This window comes from Salvia miltiorrhiza, chromosome 2 (genome assembly GCF_028751815.1).
Source record: "Salvia miltiorrhiza cultivar Shanhuang (shh) chromosome 2, IMPLAD_Smil_shh, whole genome shotgun sequence".
Classification (NCBI taxonomy): domain Eukaryota; kingdom Viridiplantae; phylum Streptophyta; class Magnoliopsida; order Lamiales; family Lamiaceae; genus Salvia; species Salvia miltiorrhiza.
Genome location: NC_080388.1, coordinates 70617998 through 70643745, shown reverse-complemented (window position 1 = coordinate 70643745; position 25748 = coordinate 70617998). Strand labels below are relative to the sequence as shown.

Sequence of the window (25748 nt, the reverse complement as noted above, 5' to 3'; positions counted from 1 at the left end):
TTAAAAATTGATGTATTTTCTGGTCAAATTATAAAGTAATGTTATAAATCCGAAAAGTGACAAACTATAGGTATTTTTCGACAATAATCTCATTAATTTAATCCAATATAACTTTTATATAAAAAATTAAAAATATGCTTGCATTTTTGTATCAAAATTTAATTACAAATATAAAGTGTATAAATCGTTGTGGACTTCATTTATATCTACAAGTAAATTACTTTTAATAAAATGAATAATTAAAATACAATTTATTAGTACTATTAGAAAAACCGAAAATAGAAATTAGGAAATAGGTTTCTGATTTCTCTTTCTCACCACCGTTCGCTCTCTCTCTCCGTGCGAATTGTTGTACAAACTACGAAGGTTTGCCTTTGTGATTATTCCTATTACATAATGTATCATATCATGTGATTATTCTAAAAAAAAAATGTAGTATCATGTGATCAAGGAATATTAGATTTCTCTTTTTGCCTAAAAAATATTTATATTACGATCCAAAAATCCACCAAAATACTGCTTAAAGCCCAAAAGATTCTCATAAAATACTCGGATCCGAGTCCGACCTATTTATCCAAACCGACTCCCAAATCTATAAATAAGAAAACCCCACTATTTTTAGCGAACAGTCAGTCTCACAGTTTTCCTCAGCTGAAAGAGCACAGTTGCCCAAATTCATCGCACAAAATGTTGGTGGAACTCCCGCGCTTAACCAATTCTCTCAGGTCACCCTTCGATGCCGATCAGGCGTATCTAAACCGTAAATCCTTCCTCCAAAACCTGAATCGCAGTAGGTAAGTATACGTATTAGTGTAGAAGTTGGAACGGTTGTCGTTTCTTAAGAGTGTTTTTGTAATTTGAACGATCATTGCTTGATATCCAATTGGCGTTGTGGATTCTGTTTTGTTCAATAGTTCTGCAGCTGCGGCTGGAGAGTCGGAACTAGCGCGCAAGATCATTTATCGGTGGGATGAAGGTACTCCTGCTGAATTGTATAGCTGTGTGTGGATGAGTATTTTCTTATATCAGTTGCTAAAATTAGACGCATCCTTTTGTTTTTTGGAATTTTGGTGTTCATCTTCTTCTCCATTACTGTATTTGTAATTTTGTTAGTTATGCACTGTTTATATTGATGTGCAGGTTCTTTTGAGGCACGCCAGTTGTACAAGCAATTTGTGGCGGCTGTGGTTGAATTGATGGGTGGTGAAGTGGTATCTGAGGAGTTTCAGGAAGTGGCAATAAAAGCGTATAGGCTATTCAGTGGGACTATTGAATCTGAGGAGTATGAGAGGGACAGAAGAATTTTGTCAAAAAAGTGATGCTTTCTTCTTATTCTTTTATCTGGACAAATTGAGGAATTTACTTATAGTTGGAAGGGTTGAATGTGATATGATCCATATGAGTGTAAATTATTGATGAGCTGAGACATTCTGGTTTATTTTGAAGCTATTTGTTTTCATCTGGATCGTGTTATAATTAATTATGCAATAGATTTTGATTCCGTGCTTGAATAAGCTGCTTGTTAGTTTCTGTTATTTATATCCTTGAATGTATCTAGTTGCACTGACTGCGCGGTCATCATGTTGAGATGACATGGTTATGATGCATACATTCTATGGGCAATTTACATTTATTATAGTTAAACTTAGGAGAGTCTAGAATCTGAAAACTAAATGATCTTTGAAGAAGAAAAAGTGGGAAAAAATGCAATTGACTGCAGGAAGATTTAAAAAAAGAAAAGGAAAGTGTTGACAGAAAACGACAAAATTTTATGGTTCAAGTTTGAGATTTGAACCCAATTTATCAGGGTGGTATTTTTCGAGTGTTACCCTTGTTAATCTTATGCGTGGTTGGAATTCTGTTTTCACATTTACTAGAAAACTTTGGGCTGTATAATAATGGTTATCATGTTAAATATTGTAAAAATGTTATGTGATTCAGGTTTGAGTTGCAAAAAATTGTTGGTCATACTGTTCTGGATGCAAACACACTGAAAGTTGCATCACTGGTGGAGAGGCTTTCTTCTTTACAGAATAAGGAACACGGATCTGACTATTTACCTGAACTGACGAGCGAAGGCAGTGAGGATGTGGAATTTGGAGCAGATCTTGCATTTGAACCTCCTGCTCGCTTTCTAGTGGAGATTTCATTGGATAATGGAGAAGTCTTTCTTGAGGAAACTGGCACATCATCTAGCAATCATGTGGGATGGTCCAATAATGGTGGCTCTGCAAATTCCCATACTTCTATTGGCGCTGGTAGTTATGACCTAGAGTGGTTGAGAGATGCATGCGATAGAATCGTCAGGGCAAGTACTTCACAGCTCCCTCGAGATGAACTAGCAATGACCATTTGCAGGATTCTTGATTCAGAGAAACCTGGAGATGAGGTATTGAAATCTTATTGATAATGCTTTATTCTGAATCTTTGACCCATGACTTTGATAATCTAACTTTTTTTCTGGATTCATATTGAATGATGATCTTATTGGAAGATTGCCGGTGATCTGCTGGATTTTGTTGGTGATAGCTCATTCGAAATTGTTCAGGACCTTATTATGGTAAGGATAGCAACAGTTATCAACTTCCAGTACCATACTCATTTATTCAAAAGAAGCTAATGGAAATGTGAAAGTTGATACTTTTCAGTGGTTGTATGTGTACTTCAAAGACATTGGATTTAGTATTCATCTACATAATATTTTCAGCATACCAATTTTCGTCCCATTAATCAAAAAATAAACTAAGAAATTTTGTGCAAGATATAATTCATATAATTGAACCTAAGTAAACTGGTGGTAACCTACATGCTGATTTTTTATAAAAAAATTATGTTTGGTTTGATTTATCTGCTATTATTGTTTTTCTCGAACTCTCCTGCATCTGGCAGCACAGAAAGGACCTTGTTGAAAGCATCCATCATGGACTTCTCGTCCTGAAATCTGATAGATCAACTTCAAACACACAGATTAAATATCCTAGTTATGCTACTCAGGTGATGACATTATTGTGTTGATATTCATCTTTCAGAGTAGTTGGACTATGGAATTTAACACGTGCAGTTTTATTTGCGCTACATAGGTAACTGTTCAAACAGAGTCTGAGAAACAAATTGATAAACTTCGGCGCAAGGAGGAGAAAAAGAATAGGCGTGGAACAGATCATGGAACTGAGAACGACTTGTCTTCTTTTTCTTTCAGTTCCTTACTCCAAGCAAGTGAGAAGAAAAACATACTTGATGATCTTGTGGGGCATGGTGATGGGGCTCAGTCTGCTGCCACTGCCCTTCCTCAGGGCACAATGAGGAAGCATTACAAGGGATATGAAGAAGTCATTGTTCCTCCTACACCAACTGCACCACTGAAACCTGGGGAGAAGCTGGTATATTTTATTTAAAAAGACGCATAATATTTTTAAGCAGTAAGTTATAGTTTCTTATTTTGTGTGAACTCAGATTCATGTTTATCTAATACTTGTGGTTCTTTTCTTTTGATTGCGTTCTGCACTAGTACTTGATAACATAGAGTTGTTATTTTTTTTTTATCAGAGCTTGCTTGCTTTTCTAGATTTTCTGCTCATTGATCTACTTCAGTTTGTCGCCTTCAGCCTTTTTGTTCGGAAAAGATTGCCTCCTGTGTACTTTGTTATTGTCTGTGGAAGTTCCATTTTCTCACAATTATTAAGTCTTAATGTGTTTATGACAGATTGAAATCAAGGAGCTAGATGACATAGCACAAGCTGCTTTTCAAGGTTACAAGTCCTTAAACCGGATACAGAGCAGAATATTCCAAACGACTTACTACAGCAACACAAATATACTGGTGGAAAAATTACTGTATTATGCAATTTTAATTGGTTACCCAGGATAAAAGAACTTAGATGTATTGGAAATTGAAATTTTCTTGCAGGTCTGTGCGCCAACTGGGGCTGGAAAAACCAACATAGCTATGATTGCTATTCTACATGAGGTGTAAATAATGCCCCCTTTCTTGTATGATGAATGTACTTGTTTGAAATAGAAACTGGCAATGCCATCCTCTACTCTGTTTGAAAACCAAATAAAAAAAAATGAAAAGAAAAAAAATTATTGAATGTATAAGTGTATGTGGAAATGCACATTGTTTGCACTGAAGAAGGTTGCTATAAGATTGGGAAGTAATTAGCAAAAATCATATTAAAAAAGATGCAGTGGATCGGTGAAATACCAATAGTCCATGAGAGAGAGTACAAGATACAATTTGCGTGATATAGATGAGCACACCTTGTATAAGACGGGCAATCATGCTTGTTCTTATGTAGCTCAGCGGATTGAGGGGACAGAAAGCTCCGGATAGTCTCATGTTTTTCTACTTCGATCTGTCGTATTTTTGTGCTCTTCATACAAAACAAATATGACATTCAATGCCTTTGCACTTCAATCTTTTAGTCAAGGAAGTTCCACGACAAGTTGTTTATTCTGTTTGATCCTTGCTTAAATTTTTTGCTACATGCAGACATACTTAATTGGTTTATCTGAATGTTTTCTACCAGATTGGACAACACTTTAAAGATGGTTATTTGCATAAAGATGAATTCAAGATAGTTTATGTTGCTCCTATGAAGGTAATTTCCTTTTTCACATGACTACAAATATCTTATAATAAATATTTAGCAAACTAACTATGACTATCTTGTGATGAGTTCTAATGTTTAGTTAATATTTTCTAGGCGTTAGCTGCGGAGGTCACATCAACCTTCAGCCATCGGTTGGCCCCTCTAAATATAACTGTGAGAGAACTAACTGGTGATATGCAACTCTCAAGAAACGAGCTTGAAGAGACACAGGTTGTGCATTATTCATGTGTCATGGGTTGAATTTAATTGTTTGTGGCATGGGATAATAAAAGAACATAACTTAGTTTTTTTACAAGTGCTTGTTTTTTCTTGTATTTCAGATGATTGTAACAACTCCTGAAAAGTGGGATGTCATTACTCGTAAAAGCAGTGATATGTCACTCTCCATGCTCGTGAAGCTCCTAATAATTGATGAAGTACATTTGTTGAATGATGACAGAGGTCCTGTTATTGAAGCATTAGTAGCTCGCACCCTCCGTCAGGTATGATCTGATGCATTAGTTAGATGATGTTACTGTTAAGTTGTTTGCAAATTATGTATGCTGTACCTCCATCCTTCTATGTAAACCTGGTTCTTTTTTGAGTGTGCTTAAAATACACCAGAGTTGCATTTTGTCGACATAGATAGTACTTGTTTTAGGCTTCCATTGTAATATCAAATAGAGTTCTTATTCCTCATATTGCTTTATTTTTTTTGTCTAAAATATGTAAGTCGATGGTTTGCACAACAGTGTCTCTTATATTTTTCCCATCTCCTATATTAAGAGTTGCCTGTAGATTGTGTGATCAATTTTTTTTATTACAATGAAAAATATTCACCCTCTATTGCTAGAGACAGCTGGAAGTTTAAAATTGGGTATTTTGTATAGAAAGTTATGTTGTAGTGTATAGTTGTTTGCAAAGTTTCACTTGCTATGTTCAATCCCTCACATGCTGATATGCATATAAACATAAATTTGTGGAAATCTGGCGGCAGACCAAAAATTTGAACGAGAAGTTGTTTCATAAAACTTGGTGTCTAGACATTATTTAGGCAATTTGTTTATAGAGACGGATTGCCCCATTGTATATGTCTTCTCGTGGAGAAATCTGGTTAGATAATTCTATTTTGTGTTCTGCAGGTTGAATCTACACAAAGTATGATTCGCATTGTTGGCCTTTCTGCCACTCTACCAAATTATCTGGAGGTAGCGTGCTTTATTTTCTCATTCAATTTTATTTGCAATTATTGATGAAGTGTGTCCTTCCTGATAATGCGTAAATGTTAAAACTATTGCAAAATTAGGTTGCACAATTTCTGAGGGTAAATCCAGAAACTGGCCTATTCTTCTTTGACTCAAGCTATAGGCCGGTACCTCTTCAACAGCATTACATTGGGATTTCTGAACACAACTTTGCAGCTCGTAATGAATTGATGAATGAGATATGCTTCAATAAGGTTCATTCAGTACATTGGTTCTATGCAGTGCAACTCTTTTTGCAATTTTTTCCAGTTTCGTTGTAGTAATGTACTTTTTCCTGCAGGTGGTTGACTCACTAAGACGAGGACATCAGGTTATGGTTTTTGTTCATTCACGTAAAGACACAGGAAAAACTGCTGAAAAGCTGGTAATATGTAACATCAGTAAACGTTTTGCTGGCTTATTGGATGAACAATTTGGAAATCATCTTCTTTCACTAATATTCCATCGAGCTTCGTAACATATAAAGATGTTTTGACTGAACTTTTATGTAAATAAATATATTTGCGTAGACTATAGTCACGATATTCAGGCAAAAGCGAAAAGTGTAGGAGTAAGATGTGATATTTTACTTTGATGTTTTTGCATTACTTGGGGAATTTAAATAGAGTAAATTACTAATTAAGAGTGAGCTCGGCGCTACTTGGGACGTTAGCATCTGGACAAAGTTGTTTATAAGTTGGTGTGCCATATCAAACATATAAAATTATAACTTTAATATTTCTCGTATACTTTCACACTTTAATTAGCGATAAGTAATATATTAATCTAATTAAACTCAATTGTTATAATAAAATGCTGAATTTTAGTAAGAGTATTGTATTTTCTTAGAATCCTAATTTATTTTGTAAAGGAACTAATGAATATTTAAATTTAAATATAAAATCTAGAATACTTGTGTAGGTTTGATTGAGTTCGCACAGGCTCATGAGTCTTTAATGTGTTCAATAAATTTAGCTCGAGTATGCCCCTACATATAATCCTACAGTGTGAAATGGGCCTTACCATACTCATTAGAAGTACAAGTAAAGATTATTCTCTTATTTGATAACAAAGAAATTTTATTCAGAAGTCAAAATGTAAGTATTACAAAGGCATGAGAAATCCCTAAAGGTAAAATCAATATAACTACAAATTCAGCTTCAATCTCTAGCAGTATCGAACACAAAAATGGCCTTAAAATCTTTGTGATTCACTGATTTGAGGCCAACCAAGCAACTCTAAACTTTACTCTATCCCACACATTCTCTGATGATTCTTCTTTATCCTTGAAGTTTCCCTTAATTCTCTCTTAACCACAATGACCAACATAGAGTTGGAACATTGAGTCCCCATGACACTTGGCCTTTTCTAAACTGAAACTGCTAAGATTTGATAAAAATAAATCATTCACCACACGTGGCAGAATCCACTATATGCCTAATTCATTTAGCAATCTTTCCAATGAGTGAGAAAGAGAAATGTAGAAAGACATGGTCAAGATATCTATTTTCCGCATAAGCACACCAGTGTGAGGACAAAAGACCATGAGGGAAGATTATGCCATATTCTTACTTGCGCACATGCACAGATATATTAGTGAGAATATTCAATCTGTATTTTTTAGTGCTTTTATACAGATTGCTTGTTAATTTGCAACTTCATTCATGGCATGTTTAGTGTTAATTACATCTGCTTTATGACCTTATTGCATGATTTAATGTACAGATTGATATGGCCAAATTACATGAGGACTTCGACCTTTTCACAAATGCTTCACATCCTCAGCAGGGACTTATAAAGGCAGGGTTCTGCTGTTGATAACTTTGATATGATGTCAATTCAATGTAAAGTTAGTATTTTTGTTATATTTATCCTTTTCAATGAATTTATGCAACTCAGAAAGATGTATTGAAGTCCAGAAATAAGCAGTTGGTGCAATATTTTGAATATGCTGTTGGCATCCATCACGCTGGGATGCTACGCGCGGACAGAGGTCTGACTGAGCGGCTTTTCTCTGAGGGACTTTTAAAGGTATCTGCTCATAATTTCTCCACTCAGATAATAGGTTTCTCTTATGATTTGGTCTTCCTCTAATATACGTTTTTTGTGCTAGGTCCTCGTTTGCACAGCAACTTTGGCTTGGGGAGTAAATCTACCTGCTCATACTGTGGTGATTAAGGTTGTTCTAATTTAATTATACCTTCAGATAAGTGTGCTACAGAATGTCTTGTTTGTATAGAGGAAAGCAATCAGTGATCTCCATGAGATTTAATAGATCAGATTTTCACGTTTTCGTTTCTTGTAAACTCTTGTCTGTCCAGTTCTTCCTGTCACTCGCTGTCTTTCTGAACCTGCTTCTGGAGGAACTGTTTCCTTTAGTCCATGACATGTGTGCCATACCTTTTAAAGATAAATCTGCTTTTTTAGCTTTATGTAATTGGCTGATTAAGTTCTCAATGTAAAGAAGCATAAAAGAGAGACATCAATTGGAGAAAATATGTTGTGTATTAACAAGTAGAGAGACTCCCATGTATAAACTTGGTTTCAATCTAATCCCAAAATAAGTAGATATGCAAGGAAACCTAAATATACATAAACTCTACAACACTCAACATCTTTCTCTCCCTAACTCTCTTCATGCTCTTCTCGGTAAAGGACCTTTCCGGCTTTCTACTCACATTTTTTGATGCGTCCTTCCTTTCTCTTTGCTTGATAAAGGAAGGGTAGAGAAGTTATTCAAGGACTAAATTGTCTCTCCACTGCCCTTTCCTTGTGAAATTGTATCATTTTTTCCGCCGATGGTGACATGCTATTTTCTTCTATTATTTTGGATTTCTCTTGACATGGTTTAATATGACCTGTGAACTTAAAGTTCTCAAATCCTAATTATTACCCCGTAGGTCATTTTTCAAATTAATGCCTTATGTACTTTGTATCAATTCTTATTGTAGAGCATTTTTTTTTGTCTTTGCTCTTTGTTATAAAAAACCAATTCTGAAATATAATGAGATCTGGGTGAATTTTTTGCTTTGTGCTTTACTCAGCCAGTTCTATTTGTCATGTTTCGCTTCTTGCTTAGTTTAGATGAGCAGTTATGCTGCCTGTGAGGTAATCTAATTGAGGTTTCAATTTTTCCATTGGCTTATTCAACTTGCTAGGAAAATTCTATTGTCTACTTTTGAATCTCAGCAAAGGAATCAAGTACTTTTGCTAGAGTTAAAACATGCTTTAAATGTCTGTTGTAAGAGTTTATAATCACCCTTGTAATGCTGTTTATGCTTGTTATGCCAGGGAACTCAAATTTATGACCCAAAGGCCGGTGGGTGGCGAGATCTCGGCATGCTTGATGTTATGCAGGTGAGAGTTAACATTATGTTTGCTGCTACATAGCTTTTTTTGTAAGTTAATTTTTGATTATAAGCGTTTCTAAGTTCACGGGTGCTCCTATAGATATTTGGGCGTGCTGGTAGACCCCAATTTGATAAAAGTGGTGAAGGCATTATAATCACAAGTCATGAAAAATTAGCCTACTATTTGCGGCTTTTAACGAGTCAACTTCCCATTGAGAGCCAGGTATGTCATTGCTTGTCTCTTGTTTCCACAGATAAACTCGACTGTTTGCAATATTGAATTTTGTCCTTGGAATGTTAAGCCTGTAGAGCTGCAAATCACTGACTTATGTATATGAGCAATTTCACTCAATCCAACTAGATAAAATAATGATTCTGTTAGTCAATCCATTTGTAACAAATTCATTTTCATTCAGTATCAGGTTGTTTATTAAGTCCATCAACTTTCATACCATGAATTAGGTCAGGTTTGCACTGAAGAAAAATATTATCAATTGTGTTAACCACCATGTTGATAATTTATTGGTCTTCTCGTACGACATGACGTGATTGCTTTATCTTTCCAGTAAAGTAAGTAAGACATTACAGATGAATGGCTGTAGTTACCCAAAACATTTCATCTTGGGATTGAAGAATAGATATCTTTTAATACAGTTCAAAATCAGAACAGTGGGATCGAACTAGGTTGATGACAGCGAAGTTCAAATAAGGTTCAAATGTTCATCGCATTACTTTTATTCTGGTCCAATAGTTAGAAATTATATCTCTTACTCTTTTGAAATATTGGTGCATCTTTATATAGAGAAACACATCCTTGTCTTTGCGGGCTCTCTCATCGACCATGATTGTGAAAAACATGACCAAGTGGCCATCAGGAACTAAACAAATGCCTTTAAATTGGCTATGATAGATGTTAATTAATGTTTGATTACTGAATTCATGCTTGATTCCCTGTATTTTAATTTGCAGTTTATAACCTCTTTGAAAGATAACCTGAATGCTGAGGTGGCATTGGGCACTGTGACAAATGTTAAGGAAGCTTGTGCTTGGCTGGGGTACACATATCTTTTCATAAGGATGAAAATGAATCCTCTGGCATATGGTATTGGATGGGATGAGGTATATTCCTGACTTCTATTCTTTTAGGTAGTATGAAGAAACATAGCTGTGTGTGGTCTGAGTGATTCTCACTCATGAAAGTTTTTATTTTTCAATATGAATTTAGTCTCTTCTCCCTGGAGGTCCTCCTTTCTGCTAATACCTTTTAGATTTCTCTTGCGTATGGTAGCGATGTAGATAGCTCTTGTCCACTAATCTCCCCCTCGTATAAATATCCCCCCCCCCCCCCCCGGCTTCAGCTAAATTAAATGTTGAAACCTGACAGGTAGTTGCAGATCCATCACTAGGCCTGAAACAAAGAGCTCTGGTATCGGATGCAGCACGGGCTCTCGACAAGGCAAAAATGATGCGCTTCGATGAGAAAAGTGGGAACTTCTATTGTACTGAGCTTGGTCGCATAGCAAGCCACTTTTACATTCATTATTCTAGTGTCGAAACTTATAATGAATTGTTGAGACGCCACATGAATGATAGTGAGGTAAGTAATCATATTATCTGACCTTTCTACTTTTGTTCGATGGCCAAGAGGTTATTTACCTGTTTTTATGTGCGGCCTTTACCGTTTCATCCTAACATTTTCCCAGTTCTGTATTTCATCTACCTGAATTTTGTGTTTTTGCACCCTTGCCTTTCTTTACTACTTGAAACCATCATAGTTTAATTGGGTATTTACTATTGAATTTCAACATGTCGTGTAAGTTAGGTCAGATAGGGTCCTTGAATACTCTGTTTGATTGCTGTACAGCTTTACTCACATTGTATGTGTTGGTACGAAGAGCTGAATCCTTCTGCTATACTATCCATCTCTAAGAAAGCATTCTAATCAGGAAGACAGCTTGGGAATGTTTCTCTGGTTAAATTTGTCATTTGTCTTGGCAAGATTTTTAGTTCTTACTTCTTGTAGGTGATTGACATGGTTGCACATTCTTCTGAATTTGAAAATATTGTTGTCCGGGAGGAGGAACAAAATGAGCTGGAAACGTTGGCTCGCTCATGTCCTTTGGAAATCAAGGGTGGTCCTTCAAATAAACATGGAAAAGTGTCTATCCTTATTCAGGTCAGTGGCTGTTACTAAATGGTTTGAGGTTCTATCAAATTGAACAATCGATCACCCTTGTCTCACCTATGTCATGCAGCTGTACATATCCAGGGGAGCAATTGATTCTTTTTCACTAGTTTCTGATGCATCGTACATAAGTTCAAGTTTAGCTCGTATTATGCGAGCTTTATTTGAGATTTGTTTGCGGAGAGGATGGAGTGAGATGTCTTCATTCATGCTGGAGTACTGCAAAGCTGTGGATCGTCAGATTTGGCCCCACCAACATCCACTCAGACAATTTGATAGAGATATTTCTGCAGAAGTAAACATCATATTGTTTTTACTGTTTTGAATAATTAAGTTGGACTTTTCTAATTGTCTTCTGCTTCAGATATCGAGAAAGCTTGAAGAAAGAGGGGTGGACTTGGATCACCTATATGAGATGCAGGAGAAAGACATTGGAGCTTTAATTCGCTATGCACCTGGAGGAAAGGTATTGCCATTAGAATTGTTGGTATTTTAAAACTCGCATTAGATTTTCTCTCGTTATCTATTAAGCGTGGAATATTCTGTGACTCCCTTTCTCATTTTCACTGAAGTTGGTGAAGCAATACCTGGGATATTTCCCAATGGTCCAGTTATTTGCTACAGTAAGTCCAATAACAAGAACAGTTCTAAAGGTAAATGCAAGTTGGTGATGCTTCTGTATTCTTGAAGCTAATAATTAGTTATGAGCCAGTAAAACATCATACTAATCAGTGGTATCTGTCCTTATTAGGTTGATTTGACTATTACACCTGAGTTTGTCTGGAAGGATCGTTTTCATGGTACTTCACAGCGCTGGTGGATTTTAGTTGAGGTGCTTCCATGCTCATTTGATTCTTGTTTCCTATTGAAATTAAAACGTATAATGGTTTCTCATTAACCAGTTTTACTTGATGGGTATTGGTGATGTGCATGCAATTTATGTCTTATGGAAGCTTGTTTATAGAAAAGCAAAAGGAAGGCCGTCGTGTCTTTTGATTAACACATTTTGCAGGTCCTTAGGACCGGAGAAGCTATCAAAGTTTTATAAATTCAGTCTTCAGGACCATAAACTATGATATGCTTTATCAATAATATTTTTTTCTTTGAATATGCATGTAGAAGATACCACTATTTATAGTCAAAATTTAAGCCATGGATGCATGAGTGTGAAACAAATTACTGTTATGACTAACTCTTGTAGAGTTCGTGGTCTTTTTCTGGACTAAGAGATGCTATACACATGTGATATATAAGAGTATGTCCAAATCTTGGATCTGGAAATTTTAGCTCTACCCATCCCTTTATTGAATGACCCATTCTTACGTGTTTCAACTTATACACAATGAGCGCTTTCAACTCAGGTAATGTGTTGAGCCAGTGCTAATGGTTTCTACTGCCGAAATCCTTACATCAGTTGATAATTGAAGTGATAACAGTGTGACTGAATAAAAACACATATTTCAAATATGTATAAAATATGAATCAATTAATTTTGAATATGAACTATTTCAAATTGATTCAACCAATATGAAACTCTTAGGATTTCTCGATTTAATTTTCCTTCAAGCTGATTGTCATAAATTATTATTGAAATGTATTTCTCATTTACAAGGTTTTGAGCCTGTCTTTCAAAATGTTTGAGCGTGCTTTGTGCCCTTTGAGAAACTGGGCTGATTATTTTTCTTTGTAGGATTCTGAGAATGACCATATATACCACTCGGAGCTGTTTACATTAACAAAGAAAATGGCCAAAGGGGAACCTCAGAAGCTCTCCTTCACTGTTCCAATATTTGAGCCACATCCTCCCCAGTACTTCATCCGAGCAATTTCTGATTCATGGTTGCATTCAGAGTCTTTCTACACTATATCCTTTCAGAACCTCATGCTCCCAGAGGTGGTTTTTGCAGATTCAATGATATTTTTGTTTTGAACAGTATGAAATGGTTTTAACTGTCAGGTTTTCTTATATTCCTTCAGGCTCATACGACTCATACAGAACTCCTTGACCTGAAACCACTTCCCGTGACTGCACTTGCCAATGGAACTTATGAAGCATTGTACAGATTCACACATTTTAACCCCATACAGACGCAGGTTTCGATGAAACTTGTCATTATTCCTTTGCTTTGCCTGCATAGACTATTTCTTCCCCTTGTTTCCTGTACTTTTCTCCATCTAACGTGAACTTTCGAGTTTTATTTATTCTGACATGATTTATTGGTAACCATGACAGGCTTTTCATGTACTATATCACACAGACCAAAATGTTCTTCTTGGAGCTCCAACAGGAAGTGGTAAAACTATATCAGCTGAGCTTGCCATGCTCCATCTGTTTAATACTCAGCCTGATATGAAGGTATCTCTCTCAATCGTTAGGTATCATCTGTTAACTATGAGGCTTAGAAATTTGAGGTATCTTCGCTCATGCAAACAGTGCCACACAGGCTGTTAGAAGCATGCTATCTGGAAAGACATCACATGAATGCCTAGTAAACTAATGGACATATCAGACTAAGCTTATTTTTAATTAGGCTCGGAACTTGCCGTGATGAACCAACTTATAAGACAAGTCCGTTTTTTAGGTTTACCAATATTGATTACTTCAATGTGATCAGGAGTTAGTCCATAGAGGTTTCTTTTACGTAAAACCCTCCCCATTTGACCAAGCATGACTTAGTCTTGACAGCATAAGCACAGAATATGTATAAGGTCCTTAAAGACGGCTTTATCCTGGAAGAGTCAAGAAATGAGCTAAAGTTAAAACATATAAAAGTTTAAAATCAATAGGGGGATGGGAAACCATGACCATGGGTTTTTAGATTAAAAAACTTTATCAGCCTGAATATCCACAACCGCCAAAACCTGCACTTGCCTTATTGGGCGTGTATTAGGACCCAGCCAATTGAGACTATGTCATCCCTAGAGTTCAAGTCATCAATAGATGCATAAGGTGTGAGAAAATGCTTTTCGGAATAAGGAGTCAGCGTGAAATGAGCTGAGTGTGATTCACTGCAGTTGGAAGTCAAGACAAAAAGTCTTATTTCCAGATTCATTATAGATATAGATGCAAAAAGAAAGATCAAATATTGGATTGCATCAATACAAATGGCAAAACACCAATTATACAATCTCTGAGATTTTCTCCTGTCCCCCAACATGTTTTTGTAGAAAGAATAATTTATCCCTGTAATGTTCCTTGTGTTATCATCTTCTCTGTGCTGATCAATATGTTTGCCAAACCTCAGCACTAGTATGGTATTTTGAAAATTTGAACTTATACTTCTGCCATACAATCATTGTCCTATAACATAGACGCTATGTTTAAATAGCACGCACAGGTACGCACACAATTGGTTGCCTTTGGTCATTTGTGAAACAATATCCGTGCCTTGTCCAGCGTGTTATGTTTGTGTCATTCTCCAATAGTTCATATTTCTTTAATAATTTTGATGATTAAGTTGTTACATTAATGCAGGTTATTTATATTGCACCTTTAAAGGCTCTTGTTCGAGAAAGGATGAATGATTGGAGAAAGCGTCTTGTTTCCCAGCTTGGAAAACATATGGTGCTAGCCTTTTTTTCTCTTGTACACTCAGTCATGCCAAGCATAACTAGTCTAACATGACTTTGTTATTAGGTGGAGTTGACAGGGGAGTATACTCCAGATTTGACAGCTTTGTTATCAGCTGATATAATAATTTCTACTCCAGAAAAATGGGATGGTATCAGTCGGAATTGGCATTCTCGATCCTACGTTACGAAGGTAAAAAATATTTTGTGCAGCACGTCAATTGACAAAAAATGTTTCTTTTCTTTGTTCTGCTGCTTCTCTTTTTTGGCTTCTTAGTTCTGGATTTGCATTTTGAATTTACATTAGATTATTGACTGAACAGTTTGTTGCTCAACATCTCTAGGTTGGGCTAATGATATTGGATGAGATTCATTTACTTGGTGCTGATCGCGGACCCATATTGGAGGTATGCCCTTGGATTTACTTGATATCTTAGATTCCTGTAAATACTGAAGTTTGATGCTTACACAATATATGTAAAATGATCTAGTCAAACAACCAAGAAGATAATTCTCTTGAAAGTTAAACTTATACTCTAGAATGCTATGCATTAGAGGTGGAGTTAATGTACAAATTCTGCTCGCAAATTCTGCAAATCGCATTTGACATTATGCTGGCTTTATACTGCAGAGCAAAGTTATGGGGATTGTACTGATGTATGTGAAACAATATTCATAGTAAATAACTATGAACAAATATTTCTCTCCAATCACCCTGCACTCAAAAGCAGAGCTGAAGCAACAAGCTATGTGCAGCTTTATCCATCATAACCGTCATGAATAATAAGGACGACAAAACAATGATCCTAATTCCTAAATGATTTTCCCCATAATCGCTTAGACTTGGTAAAAAGAAGAAAACTGGGACTCTATGCTTTTGTGTTGTTACTAAAACCCCAGAATTTAGTGTAACATGAACCAAGGGTGAACATAATCGTAGAGGTATTGCGACTCTATGCCTGAACTGTGATAGGTTTTTGGAAATGGAAAAATGTAATCTTCGTCTTGCACAATGAACATTGATGCCAGTACAATACATTTATCATTGATATTAGTCTTCTTTAAGATCAATTCTATGGTCATATTCCAACCTAGAAACTATATTCATCTGAGTGAGGCGATGAACTTCAGTATTCTGGGATGTAGAGATCATAGGATAGTGCTCAATCATAATTTTTGTTCTTGGAGGAAGACATCCTGTAGATGTGAAAATTTACGTTCAACAATATAAATGTTGATGAGAATTTAATGTAATGCTAAAGTAAAAAAATATGAACAGGATTTAGTGGTTAGACACCCAAAACCATTATGCTAATTACAAGAAACTAAATTCTTCTCGAGTCAAAATGATTCCATTTGTCCAAATTCTGTTAGCAAAAGGATAAAAATCAACGATTGTAACATGAAACATAAGAACAGGAAGAAGACTACTCAAATACTTCAAACTCGGGCATCACTATTACATGGAAGAGATGGAAAGAATGAAGGTCGTCAAACCAGTTAGCTTGCATCATTATTTCATGTCCAGATCTTTGACGACAGAAGGGATTAAAGGAAGTGCAAATTAATCTATAAAAAGATGCTTGCTTCTTATGCATGCACTATGAAAATTTAGAGAATGTTTGGTTATAGTTATTCTCTAGGCAGACTTACATAGACTAAGAGACTCTTTGGCTAAGCTTATACGCTCCTACATCTTTTAAGATGTAAGAACTTATAAGACTTTAAATCTTCTTTTAAAATTAAGTTGGAGGGTTTGGATGATTGAACTTGTAAGATGGTTATACATAATTGTATTGACCCCAAATACCAAATTACCTACATGACTTCCTAATGCTATTAGTTTTCTTTTTAAAAGATGGATCTTCTAGTTAAATATGCAATTTTCCTTTTCATTTCTTTTGAAAATTATAGTATTACTTTTGATTTATAGAACAAGTCTTTCAGGAGTTGGGTTTCGTCTCTTCTCTTCCTAAGTGGAGTTTTGATGAGAACATAGAGTTTGAAAATTGTAGAGGGAATTTGTTGTTCGTGGGTTTTGCAAATTTCATGTTTGATTTTGTTTCCTGTGGATTCTTATTCCAGTTCAGTATCCCTGAAAATTTATGATTCGTGATGAAGTTATCCGTCTATATGTTCAAGAACTTTCTTTTTCACATATGCTCATTTCATGTTGGGAAAATCTCTATTACTCAAGCATTTGCTGGAATCTATGGCCTGTAATATTTCATAGATCTTTTATTTTAATATGAAGACAAGAACTTTTTGGAATCTATATCTAGCAGTTAATAGATCTTTTATTTTAATAGGTAATTGTTTCTCGAATGAGATATATATCATCACAAACAGAGCGGCCAGTTCGATTTGTTGGTCTTTCAACAGCTTTAGCAAATGCACAGTAAGTTCTTAACCATCCATTGTTTCAGTAACATAAGGATATAATTAAACGGAGGTTCATCATTCCTTCTTACTCTTGTGCATAGTTGAGCATGTTTTTTGAGTGTTCTTCCACTGCTAAATCTGTTGCACTTGCAACTTTTGGAACAACCAGTCCCATGTTTATGTTGGACAAACAAAATAAAATGACACATCAAAGCAATAGTAGTACGGTTATAATTCTTGTAAATAATAAGGAAAGTAAGCATATCATCAGATACTTGATTAGGGCATTGGCATTAACTTGGAGGCGCAAACTATTTTGGCTTTCCTTCTGTTATTGCTTTGGGGGTGTGTGTTTGAATCTTTCCTTTTCTTTTCGCTCTTTATTTGTTTTATTTTTTGGTTCGATCATGAGTGTTTCTTTGCCGTGAATCTAGTGATTTGGCTGATTGGCTGGGTGTTGAAGAAAATGGCTTATTCAACTTCAAGCCTAGTGTTAGGCCAGTTCCTCTTGAAGTTCATATCCAGGCAAGTGTATTACCTCATTGTTTACTCCTTATAGAACTGCAGAAACTTGCATATGAGATAGTACGATGCTACGCTTTACTTTTTAGTAGTATGCTATTGCAACTGTTGGTGTTGTCTAAAACACACAAAAAGTTACGCAAGATTCCACATGTGGATTAATTTGGCTAACGTTTCACATCAAAATTATCGTTCTTTCATTTTTTATGCCTCTCTTTCACTAACTAATCAGTCTCATGAACTTAACCTCAAATCCCTGCTCTGGAAGAAGTCTCATGAATGTAGGCTGTGACATTGTGAACTTGGAAGGAAATTTTAACGTTGAAGGGACAATGAATAATCACAGAACACTCATTTGAAATTGATAGAGGAAGTTTGGACCTTGGTTGAAGAATTAATTCTGCTAATTTAATCATTTAATGTGTCAAATACTGCCCTCTGGTTTAATTGTAACAGCATATTTTCTTATTGCAGCAGATTATTAAATTTCTACATTTGTGCAGATATGATGGTGGAACATTATGTAGATGTTTTACCTTTTCAGACACTAAGAATTAACATAATAGTTGACAACGTATTAATGTGATCTGGGATTTATGGCTAGCTTCATCTTCAATTCACACAATTCAATAACTATTTGCAATTTTGCTATAAATGTTTTATCATGTTTTATTATTGGGATCCCAATTACCCTCTTTTTTTTTAAACTTTTGTTGGAAAGTAAGTTATATTTTAATTAGTTTGCATTGTTTTGTCATCAGGGATATCCTGGAAAGTTTTACTGCCCAAGAATGAATAGCATGAATAAACCAGCATATGCAGCAATATGTACTCATTCACCAACAAAGCCAGTTCTTATATTTGTGTCATCCCGTCGTCAGACTAGGCTTACTGCCTTGGACCTCATTCAGGTTAGGATCTTTCTGGCGCTCAGTTTCTCTGAGATCTTTCTTAGCGTCTTCATTGACCCCCCCCCCCCCCCCCCCCCGAAAAAAAAATGCAGTATGCAGCTTCAGATGAGCACCCAAGACAATTCCTAGCTATACCTGAAGAATCGCTTCAGATGATAGTCTCCCAAGTAACTGATCAGAACCTTAGACACACTCTGCAGTTTGGTATTGGATTGCACCATGCAGGATTGAATGATAAGGATAGATCACTTGTTGAGGAACTTTTTGCAAACAACAAGATTCAGGCAATTATTTCTCAAACTACAATTTCACGTTCAGAAAAGTACTTGAAATTTTTAACTTTTCAACTTCAATCTAAGACAATAAATGGGTATTTGCCTCTATATCCTTTCAGGTGTTGGTCTGCACCAGTACATTAGCTTGGGGTGTGAACCTTCCAGCTCATTTAGTTATCATAAAGGTCGGCCAAAGTTGCTTATGGATAGCTTGCTTTCTTTCTCCTCCTTTACAAATAATCTTGACAGTATATTTTCTACCAAATTGTTATATCATTCGTGTGCCTTTTCCTAATGACCAATCTGGACCGGCTTTTGAAGTTTTGTGGATTCAATTCTTCAAGGATCTTTCTAGATACTTATTGCACAAGTCCTCTTAGCACAGACTTAGAATAGATGGCAAGAAAATATTTGTGCAAGCTAAAAGAAGCCATGGAGCCATGTTTTCACTGGTTGGAGAAAGTGTCACTCTTTTATCTACTTGTGACCAGGGAACAGAGTTTTTTGAAGCAAAATCAAAGAGATATGTTGATTTTCCAATTACGGATATTTTACAAATGATGGGTCGAGCTGGACGGCCTCAATTCGACCAGCATGGGAAAGCCATTATTCTGGTTCATGAACCCAAAAAGAGCTTCTACAAAAAGGCATGAATATATCTAGTAATTATATGCATATTATTTTTTCGATTCCTTTTTACTGAATTTAGTGAACTAAATCATCCCCCCTCCCTCTTCCCCAGTTTCTTTATGAACCATTTCCAGTTGAAAGCAGCTTGAGAGAACAGTTGCATGATCACATAAATGCAGAGATAGTTTCTGGGACAATTCGTCATAAAGAGGATGCAATACATTATCTCACCTGGACGTATTTATTCCGTAGATTGGTACGTTATTCTATGCCTGATGATTTGAGATAGTTCTCATGTAGAGACTATCTTTTCCTGGTTTTCTTACATTAGTCCTTGATTTATGCTAATCAGTATTCTGTGTTTCTGGCTGTTTGTTGCATTGTCTTTAGCTTTTTTCATCTAGTAGTGTGAGCATGCTAATCAATACAGCTCGTCATCCTATGTTAGATTAGATAAAATGTCTTATGGTAGTATCATGAAATAGTATACTGTTATGAATGATTAAAGAGTCTCAAATAAAATATCATTCATGCAACAGAAATCACATACTAAACTGTAGATTTACATATGATAACGACTTATATTTTTCTTTGCATTAACTAATGATGACATGTGTGCTCAAACATAGATTATATATTCCTATGTTAGAAAAGTGAATCCTTTTTTCTGATCTCAAGTCCTTGGTCTTTGATAAATTACTTCTTCTTCAATATGCTGATAGTTAATGCATTGAATATCATTAATAACTTTTTAACCAATAAATCGCGTTGTTTCTTAGAGGCATTTTGTTTGGGTAGCATTTAGTACCTGTTCACTTGGGGTTGTACTACCTGGTAGAATTGTAACTTTTTTCCTCTCTATCAGGGGGTTAATCCAGCGTATTATGGCGTTGAGGACACAGATCCAGGGACTCTAAGTTCTTACTTGTCAAGGTGGAATGAGTTTTATCTTGAAGTGCTTATGTTAGAGACTGCTTTTCAAATGTTGGTAAATCATTTTCTCCTTCCATATCTTAACAGCTTAGTAGTGAGCACATTTGAGGATCTTGAAGATGGTGGTTGCATTAAAATTGAAGAAGACAGAGTGGAGCCAACGATGTTGGGTTCAATAGCATCTCAATATTATCTGAAATACACAACCGTTTCTATGTTTGCCTCAAATATCGAAGCAGACACATCACTGGAAGTTAGTTGGCTCCTATCCTACAAATCCTATTATTTTTTTCATATGTTATTTGATTCTAATACTTGCAGTTTTTTCTTTTTAGGTTTTCCTCCATGTATTGTCTGGTGCTTCTGAATATGATGAGCTTCCTGTGCGGCACAACGAAGTAAGTTGCACATTTTTACTGTTTTAGCGACACTTAGGATTGGAGGCTTTTCCTCCGCTGTTGTGCTTATGTGCATCACTTGATTTACTGATCTTCAATCAGTCTTTAAATTATTGTTTAGCGACATTTTGAATTTGAGGCTTTTCTTCTGCTGTTGTCTCTATGTCTGTCACTATGATTTAATGATCTTTAATCAATTTTTTAATAAACCTCAGTGGATTTTCTAACTTCTGTTGTTTATCCTTTTAGTCTCATCATCTTAGAAATAGCTATGTCGGGTAAATGATATTGCTACCTATGTTACTACAACTTATTGGGCAACTGTAATGGATATAATTCTGGTTGTTCCATCACAAAGGTCATACTGTTAGTCAGTGTTGGACCAGTCATTCTTATTGGTTTCATTTGTTAATCTATTTTACACATGTCAGACTATTTGTTATGCAACGTAGTGTGACTTATTAAAACTTACTGACCAGCGGGATTCCATACACTATTTATTTTCTTTCTATATGACTTGTAAGTTATGTTTCTTTTCTGTAATTGCCTAGTTGGTATTATATAGAGCTTTTGTTTGTAGGAAAACCACAATGCAGAATTGTCCAGTAAGGTCCAGTACATGGTTGACAAGAATCTTCTTGATGACCCGCATGTGAAGACCAATCTTCTGTTCCAGGTTACTGCTACCTTTCTTTGTCTCATATTAAACCAATTAGGGTGTGATGTCTTTACGTGTTGTACTTCATCTCAAATTACGATACCCATATTTTGTGCTGATACTCACGTGAATTGGATCTGTTTCTGACATGTATTATGGGGATGCAGGCACACTTTTCCCGAGTTGAACTGCCAATCACTGACTACGTAACAGACTTGAAGTCTGTGCTGGATCAAAGTATACGTATTCTTCAGGCAATGATAGATGTATGTGCAAACAGTGGATGGCTCTCTAGTACGATTATTTGTATGCATCTCCTTCAAATGGTCATGCAGGTAATATAATGCAATACCTGACAGATGTCTTTGTTCTTTTCACTTTTCTTCTTTAGTTATAAATCCTCCATTCCTTTTTTTTCACCTATACAAGCAAAATTCAGTTAATATCCTGAGTCTATCGGTTAACATTAATATCACTACTTTTTACTGGTGAAAAGATGCTACATAACTGCTTTCTTGTATATTTCATATTTTTGTTATTAAGATAGGCAAAGGTATGAGAACTTTTGAAGCAGTGCCCTTCCATTTGCAATTACTTTTTGTCGAATAAAGTTTTTTGGTTTGTTATATTGCAGGGTTTATGGTGCAACAAAGATTCATCCTTATGGATGCTCCCATGCATGACGGATGATCTTGTTAGTACATTGAGCCAAAGAGGAATCTCAAATGTCTTGCAGTTATTAGATGCTCCTCTTGACTCCTTTCATTTTCTCACTAAAAGTTCCACTCCCTCGAGGTTACATGAGGTTTGTTGTCTGTGTCACTGAAGAAATTAGAACGAACTTCTTATCTTTATATGATGTTGATTTGACATAATAAATGATTTTAGGGTATCGTCTTTTCTCTTGAATATGTGCAGATTTTCAGTTTTAGGGTATTTGGTAATGTAAAACCAACTTTTTATTTCAAGGATTCTTGTGAGATAGTTAGCATGCCCTAGGAGACTTGCCTAATTATTGAAACTTGTGTAGATGAGTAGAAGTTTCTAAAGTTCTTCCTAAGCAATCATATAGTTCTCTTGAGCAGATGAGATAAGACTGCTTTTCAAATCCATAATTTTAGAGCACATGCTTAGCTTAGCTGATTGAGGACTGAAAACGTAAACAGTATTGTAAGATAAATTACATCTTATGACTCGGATGAGATTCCTATATTTTTTTTCACCATTTGTCAGTCAATTACTTTGTGTTCTGCAGTTTTATGCTTCTTCGACCAGGAAACTATAATTCATGAAATTATATATGTATAATGTCGTGATTATTATAGCATAGCAAATCTGATGAACTGATGCTACTTACATAATGCCCAGAGCTAGGAAAATTTCTTCTTTGCATTGTCAAAGGTGTACCTCGAAAATGACAGGATTACAAGGAAAACACATGATGTTGGATTTTATCGTTGCATGTTTATCAACTCTTGTTTGTCTAGCAACTCCTCACATTCTACTGTCACCCGTGGCTGGTATTTTTCATCTGCACAGGAACTGCAGCATTTTCCTCGCATTCAAGTGCGATTGAAGGTTCAAAAGCGCACTGGCGCTGATAACCCTGGTGTCCGTCTGAATGTTAGATTGGAAAAAACTAATAGGCATAAGAAAACAGCTAGAGCTTTTACTCCTCGCTTTCCAAAGGTCAGCCTCACGTTTTATGGCTGTTGCCAAATGCCAATCATTTAATGAGAAAAGAAAGCTGACCCTCTCCTGCAACAGGTTAAAGATGAAGCTTGGTGGTTGGTCCTGGCAAATACCTCCTCCTCTCATCTATATGCATTGAAGAGAGTTTCTTTCAAGGATGTCTCAGTTACAAACATGGATATCCCGTCAACTGTGAACGACTTCCAGGTTAGAGTTGGTTACTCTGCAGAATAAATCATAATATGTGATGTGCAGCATGTTCTTCGTACTTTTGCCTCTCATCTAATAGACGAGCATCATTTAGACACGAATTTCAGATTTCACGATTTGCAGACTCATCATTGATCCATGATGTTCTTTTCTTCTGTTTTATTCGATTGGTTCTCCCGTGGACATGGACTACTGTTAGTGTCGTTCCAGTATATAAACCAGAATGTTTCTTGTTCATCAGGGTATGAAGTTGATCGTGGTTTCAGATTGTTATCTTGGTTTGGATCAAGAATTCCCTATTGATCAACTCGTGTGATTGGACGACGGTGATTATTGCTACTTGTTTGAAGAGGTATTCTCTAATCACAAGTGTTAGGTGTAGTGGCAAGCCTCTTTTTTGTTTGGATACATTTTTTAAGATCGCTATTGTGCCAAGCCTTCTATAATGCATAATGTGTTATGTGTTATATTTTTGCACCCGTCTTTGTTTTGATTAATAGTCGTTGTAAAGGATATGAAATTTATGTTTAAGAATTATTTAAAGGATTTTGCCAATAAATGACTAAAGCTTCATCAAATTCTTATTTTATACATAAATTTAAATTTTTGATTTTGCCACTAATCAATATTTTGACCAAATTTACTGCGGACATGGTTAGCTGAATAATTGATATGGTATATCATTGGGGGAATAAAACAATGTCGTTTAAATGTCATCTACTCCCTCCGTCTCAATATTGTTGGCCACATTTCCTTTTTGATTTGTCTCACTATTGTTGGCTACTTTCTAAAAATGGAAACATTTAATTTAATTAAACTCAATTAATTAGTAATTTAATTTAAACTTTCTGCCTAAACCTAAACACTCTCTCTTCTCTCTCTCTCCTTTCGTCTCTCCCTCTCTAAAGTCTGGCGACACACACACACACACATTGCCTACCAACTCCAAAAATCCGGCAGCTTCCTTCTCCGGCGAGGGTCACCATCGACGACAACCTTCTCCCCATCTCATTCTCACCCTTTCCCCTGCTCTCTCTCTCTTCTACCGTCGCCTTCTCCCCTCTGGTCAGACAGCAACAGCCCCACAGTCGCTGTCGCTGTCGCTGCCTCCGCCTCTCATCTCCTCTATTACTCTCCATCTACAGCAGCGCCGACTCCATCGAACCAGACCAGCGGCGGCTTCGATTCCGTCAAGAGGGTGGTTCGAAACCCTGCGGCTGCCAAACCCTAGATCTAAGGGGGACGCGATTTGGGGGTGGTTTTCCCTTCTCTCTTCTTCTCCGGCGGGATCTGGTTATTTGATTTTGGGAGGTCGTCCTTGTGAGTTTCTGGTTTTGGGGTCTAGTTTTGGTGAAAATTGGAACAGGGGCGACGTCTGGCTGGAGATGGAGCTGGCCGGTGCACCTTGTGGGTGTCTGGTTGAGGGCCTCCGCCGCCGCCTCTGAAATTTTCGGCAAGGTCGGTCGGCTTCGTCCCCATGGTTCCCTTCCGCAACTCTCTCTCTCACCTCTTTGATTTTGGGGGAAATTTTGAATTTTGGGATTTGGAAAGATGAGATTTTTAGGGTTTGGAGATTGAGTGGAGATTGGCGGTGGTGAGGGTGGTGGTTGTTGGCAAATTTGAGGAAGGCGACGGTGGTGAGGGTTGTGCTCTTGAATCTAAAGGTGGCGGCGGCGAGAATGGAGAAAAAGGTGAGGGTGCGTTCTGGTTTAAGGGTGAGGGTGGCTGATTCCGGCGACTTCGCCGGAGGTGAGGGTGGCTGACTTCGTCGGAGGTGAGGGTGGCTGATGGCAGCGATTTCGCCGGAGGAGGGAGGTGGCCGGAGGAGGGAGGTGGTGGAGGAAGAAAGTCTCTTAATTAATTCATTAATTTTGGTGGGCCACACTCAATTAAAACATAACACTTAAATTCTTAATCTCCGTGCCGAAAAGAACGTGGCCAACAATATTGGGACGGAGGGAGTATAAATTATTAAACTTTGATCAAATTTTGATTTTGCACATTAATAAAAAAATTGTTTTATTTTGCTAACAAGTTGGAAAATTTGAGGCCAAATCAATCGACAAATAAAATAACTTCGGTTAAAAAATTATCGTTTTCGAATGAAAAAATGCACATAATTAATTGAAATCGATTTAAATTTAAGGACAGTTTCAATTGACATCGTATTTTTTTCGGATTTTAGATTTCTCCTTT

General features: G+C 36.3%; 1 protein-coding gene across 1 annotated transcript; it reads left to right on the top strand.

Moving 5' to 3' along the window:
• The first annotated feature begins 601 nt into the window (after positions 1 to 601).
• LOC131008846 (DExH-box ATP-dependent RNA helicase DExH14) lies at positions 602 to 24130 on the top strand. Its single transcript, XM_057935927.1, has 49 exons — positions 602 to 794; positions 915 to 976; positions 1141 to 1315; positions 1942 to 2389; positions 2495 to 2560; positions 2890 to 2994; positions 3081 to 3380; positions 3704 to 3820; positions 3908 to 3967; positions 4530 to 4601; positions 4707 to 4823; positions 4934 to 5095; positions 5735 to 5800; positions 5899 to 6051; positions 6138 to 6221; positions 7562 to 7636; positions 7736 to 7867; positions 7950 to 8015; positions 9128 to 9193; positions 9287 to 9409; positions 10156 to 10305; positions 10571 to 10783; positions 11210 to 11362; positions 11442 to 11666; positions 11736 to 11837; positions 11944 to 12024; positions 12123 to 12203; positions 13062 to 13265; positions 13349 to 13465; positions 13605 to 13727; positions 14847 to 14936; positions 15009 to 15134; positions 15286 to 15348; positions 17251 to 17339; positions 17758 to 17848; positions 18607 to 18756; positions 18849 to 19040; positions 19151 to 19216; positions 19523 to 19678; positions 19774 to 19917; positions 20527 to 20594; positions 20682 to 20847; positions 20930 to 20992; positions 21573 to 21668; positions 21818 to 21985; positions 22285 to 22455; positions 23190 to 23339; positions 23418 to 23549; positions 23794 to 24130. Exons 1-49 carry the CDS (start codon positions 688 to 690, stop codon positions 23866 to 23868), a joined length of 6261 nt encoding a protein of 2086 aa, XP_057791910.1. The 5' UTR covers positions 602 to 687; the 3' UTR covers positions 23869 to 24130.
• The last annotated feature ends 1618 nt before the right edge of the window (positions 24131 to 25748 follow it).

Bases quoted from the DNA above. Each gene is read 5' to 3' on its own strand.
- LOC131008846 (XM_057935927.1), top strand. From the start codon at position 688: ATGTTGGTGGAACTCCCGCGCTTAACCAATTCTCTCAGGTCACCCTTC. The intron at 13,266-13,348 runs GTGGTTTTTGCA...ATATTCCTTCAG, and splicing joins AGAACCTCATGCTCCCAGAG to GCTCATACGACTCATACAGA. The intron at 20,993-21,572 runs GTAAGTTGCACA...TTTTGTTTGTAG, and splicing joins TTCCTGTGCGGCACAACGAA to GAAAACCACAATGCAGAATT.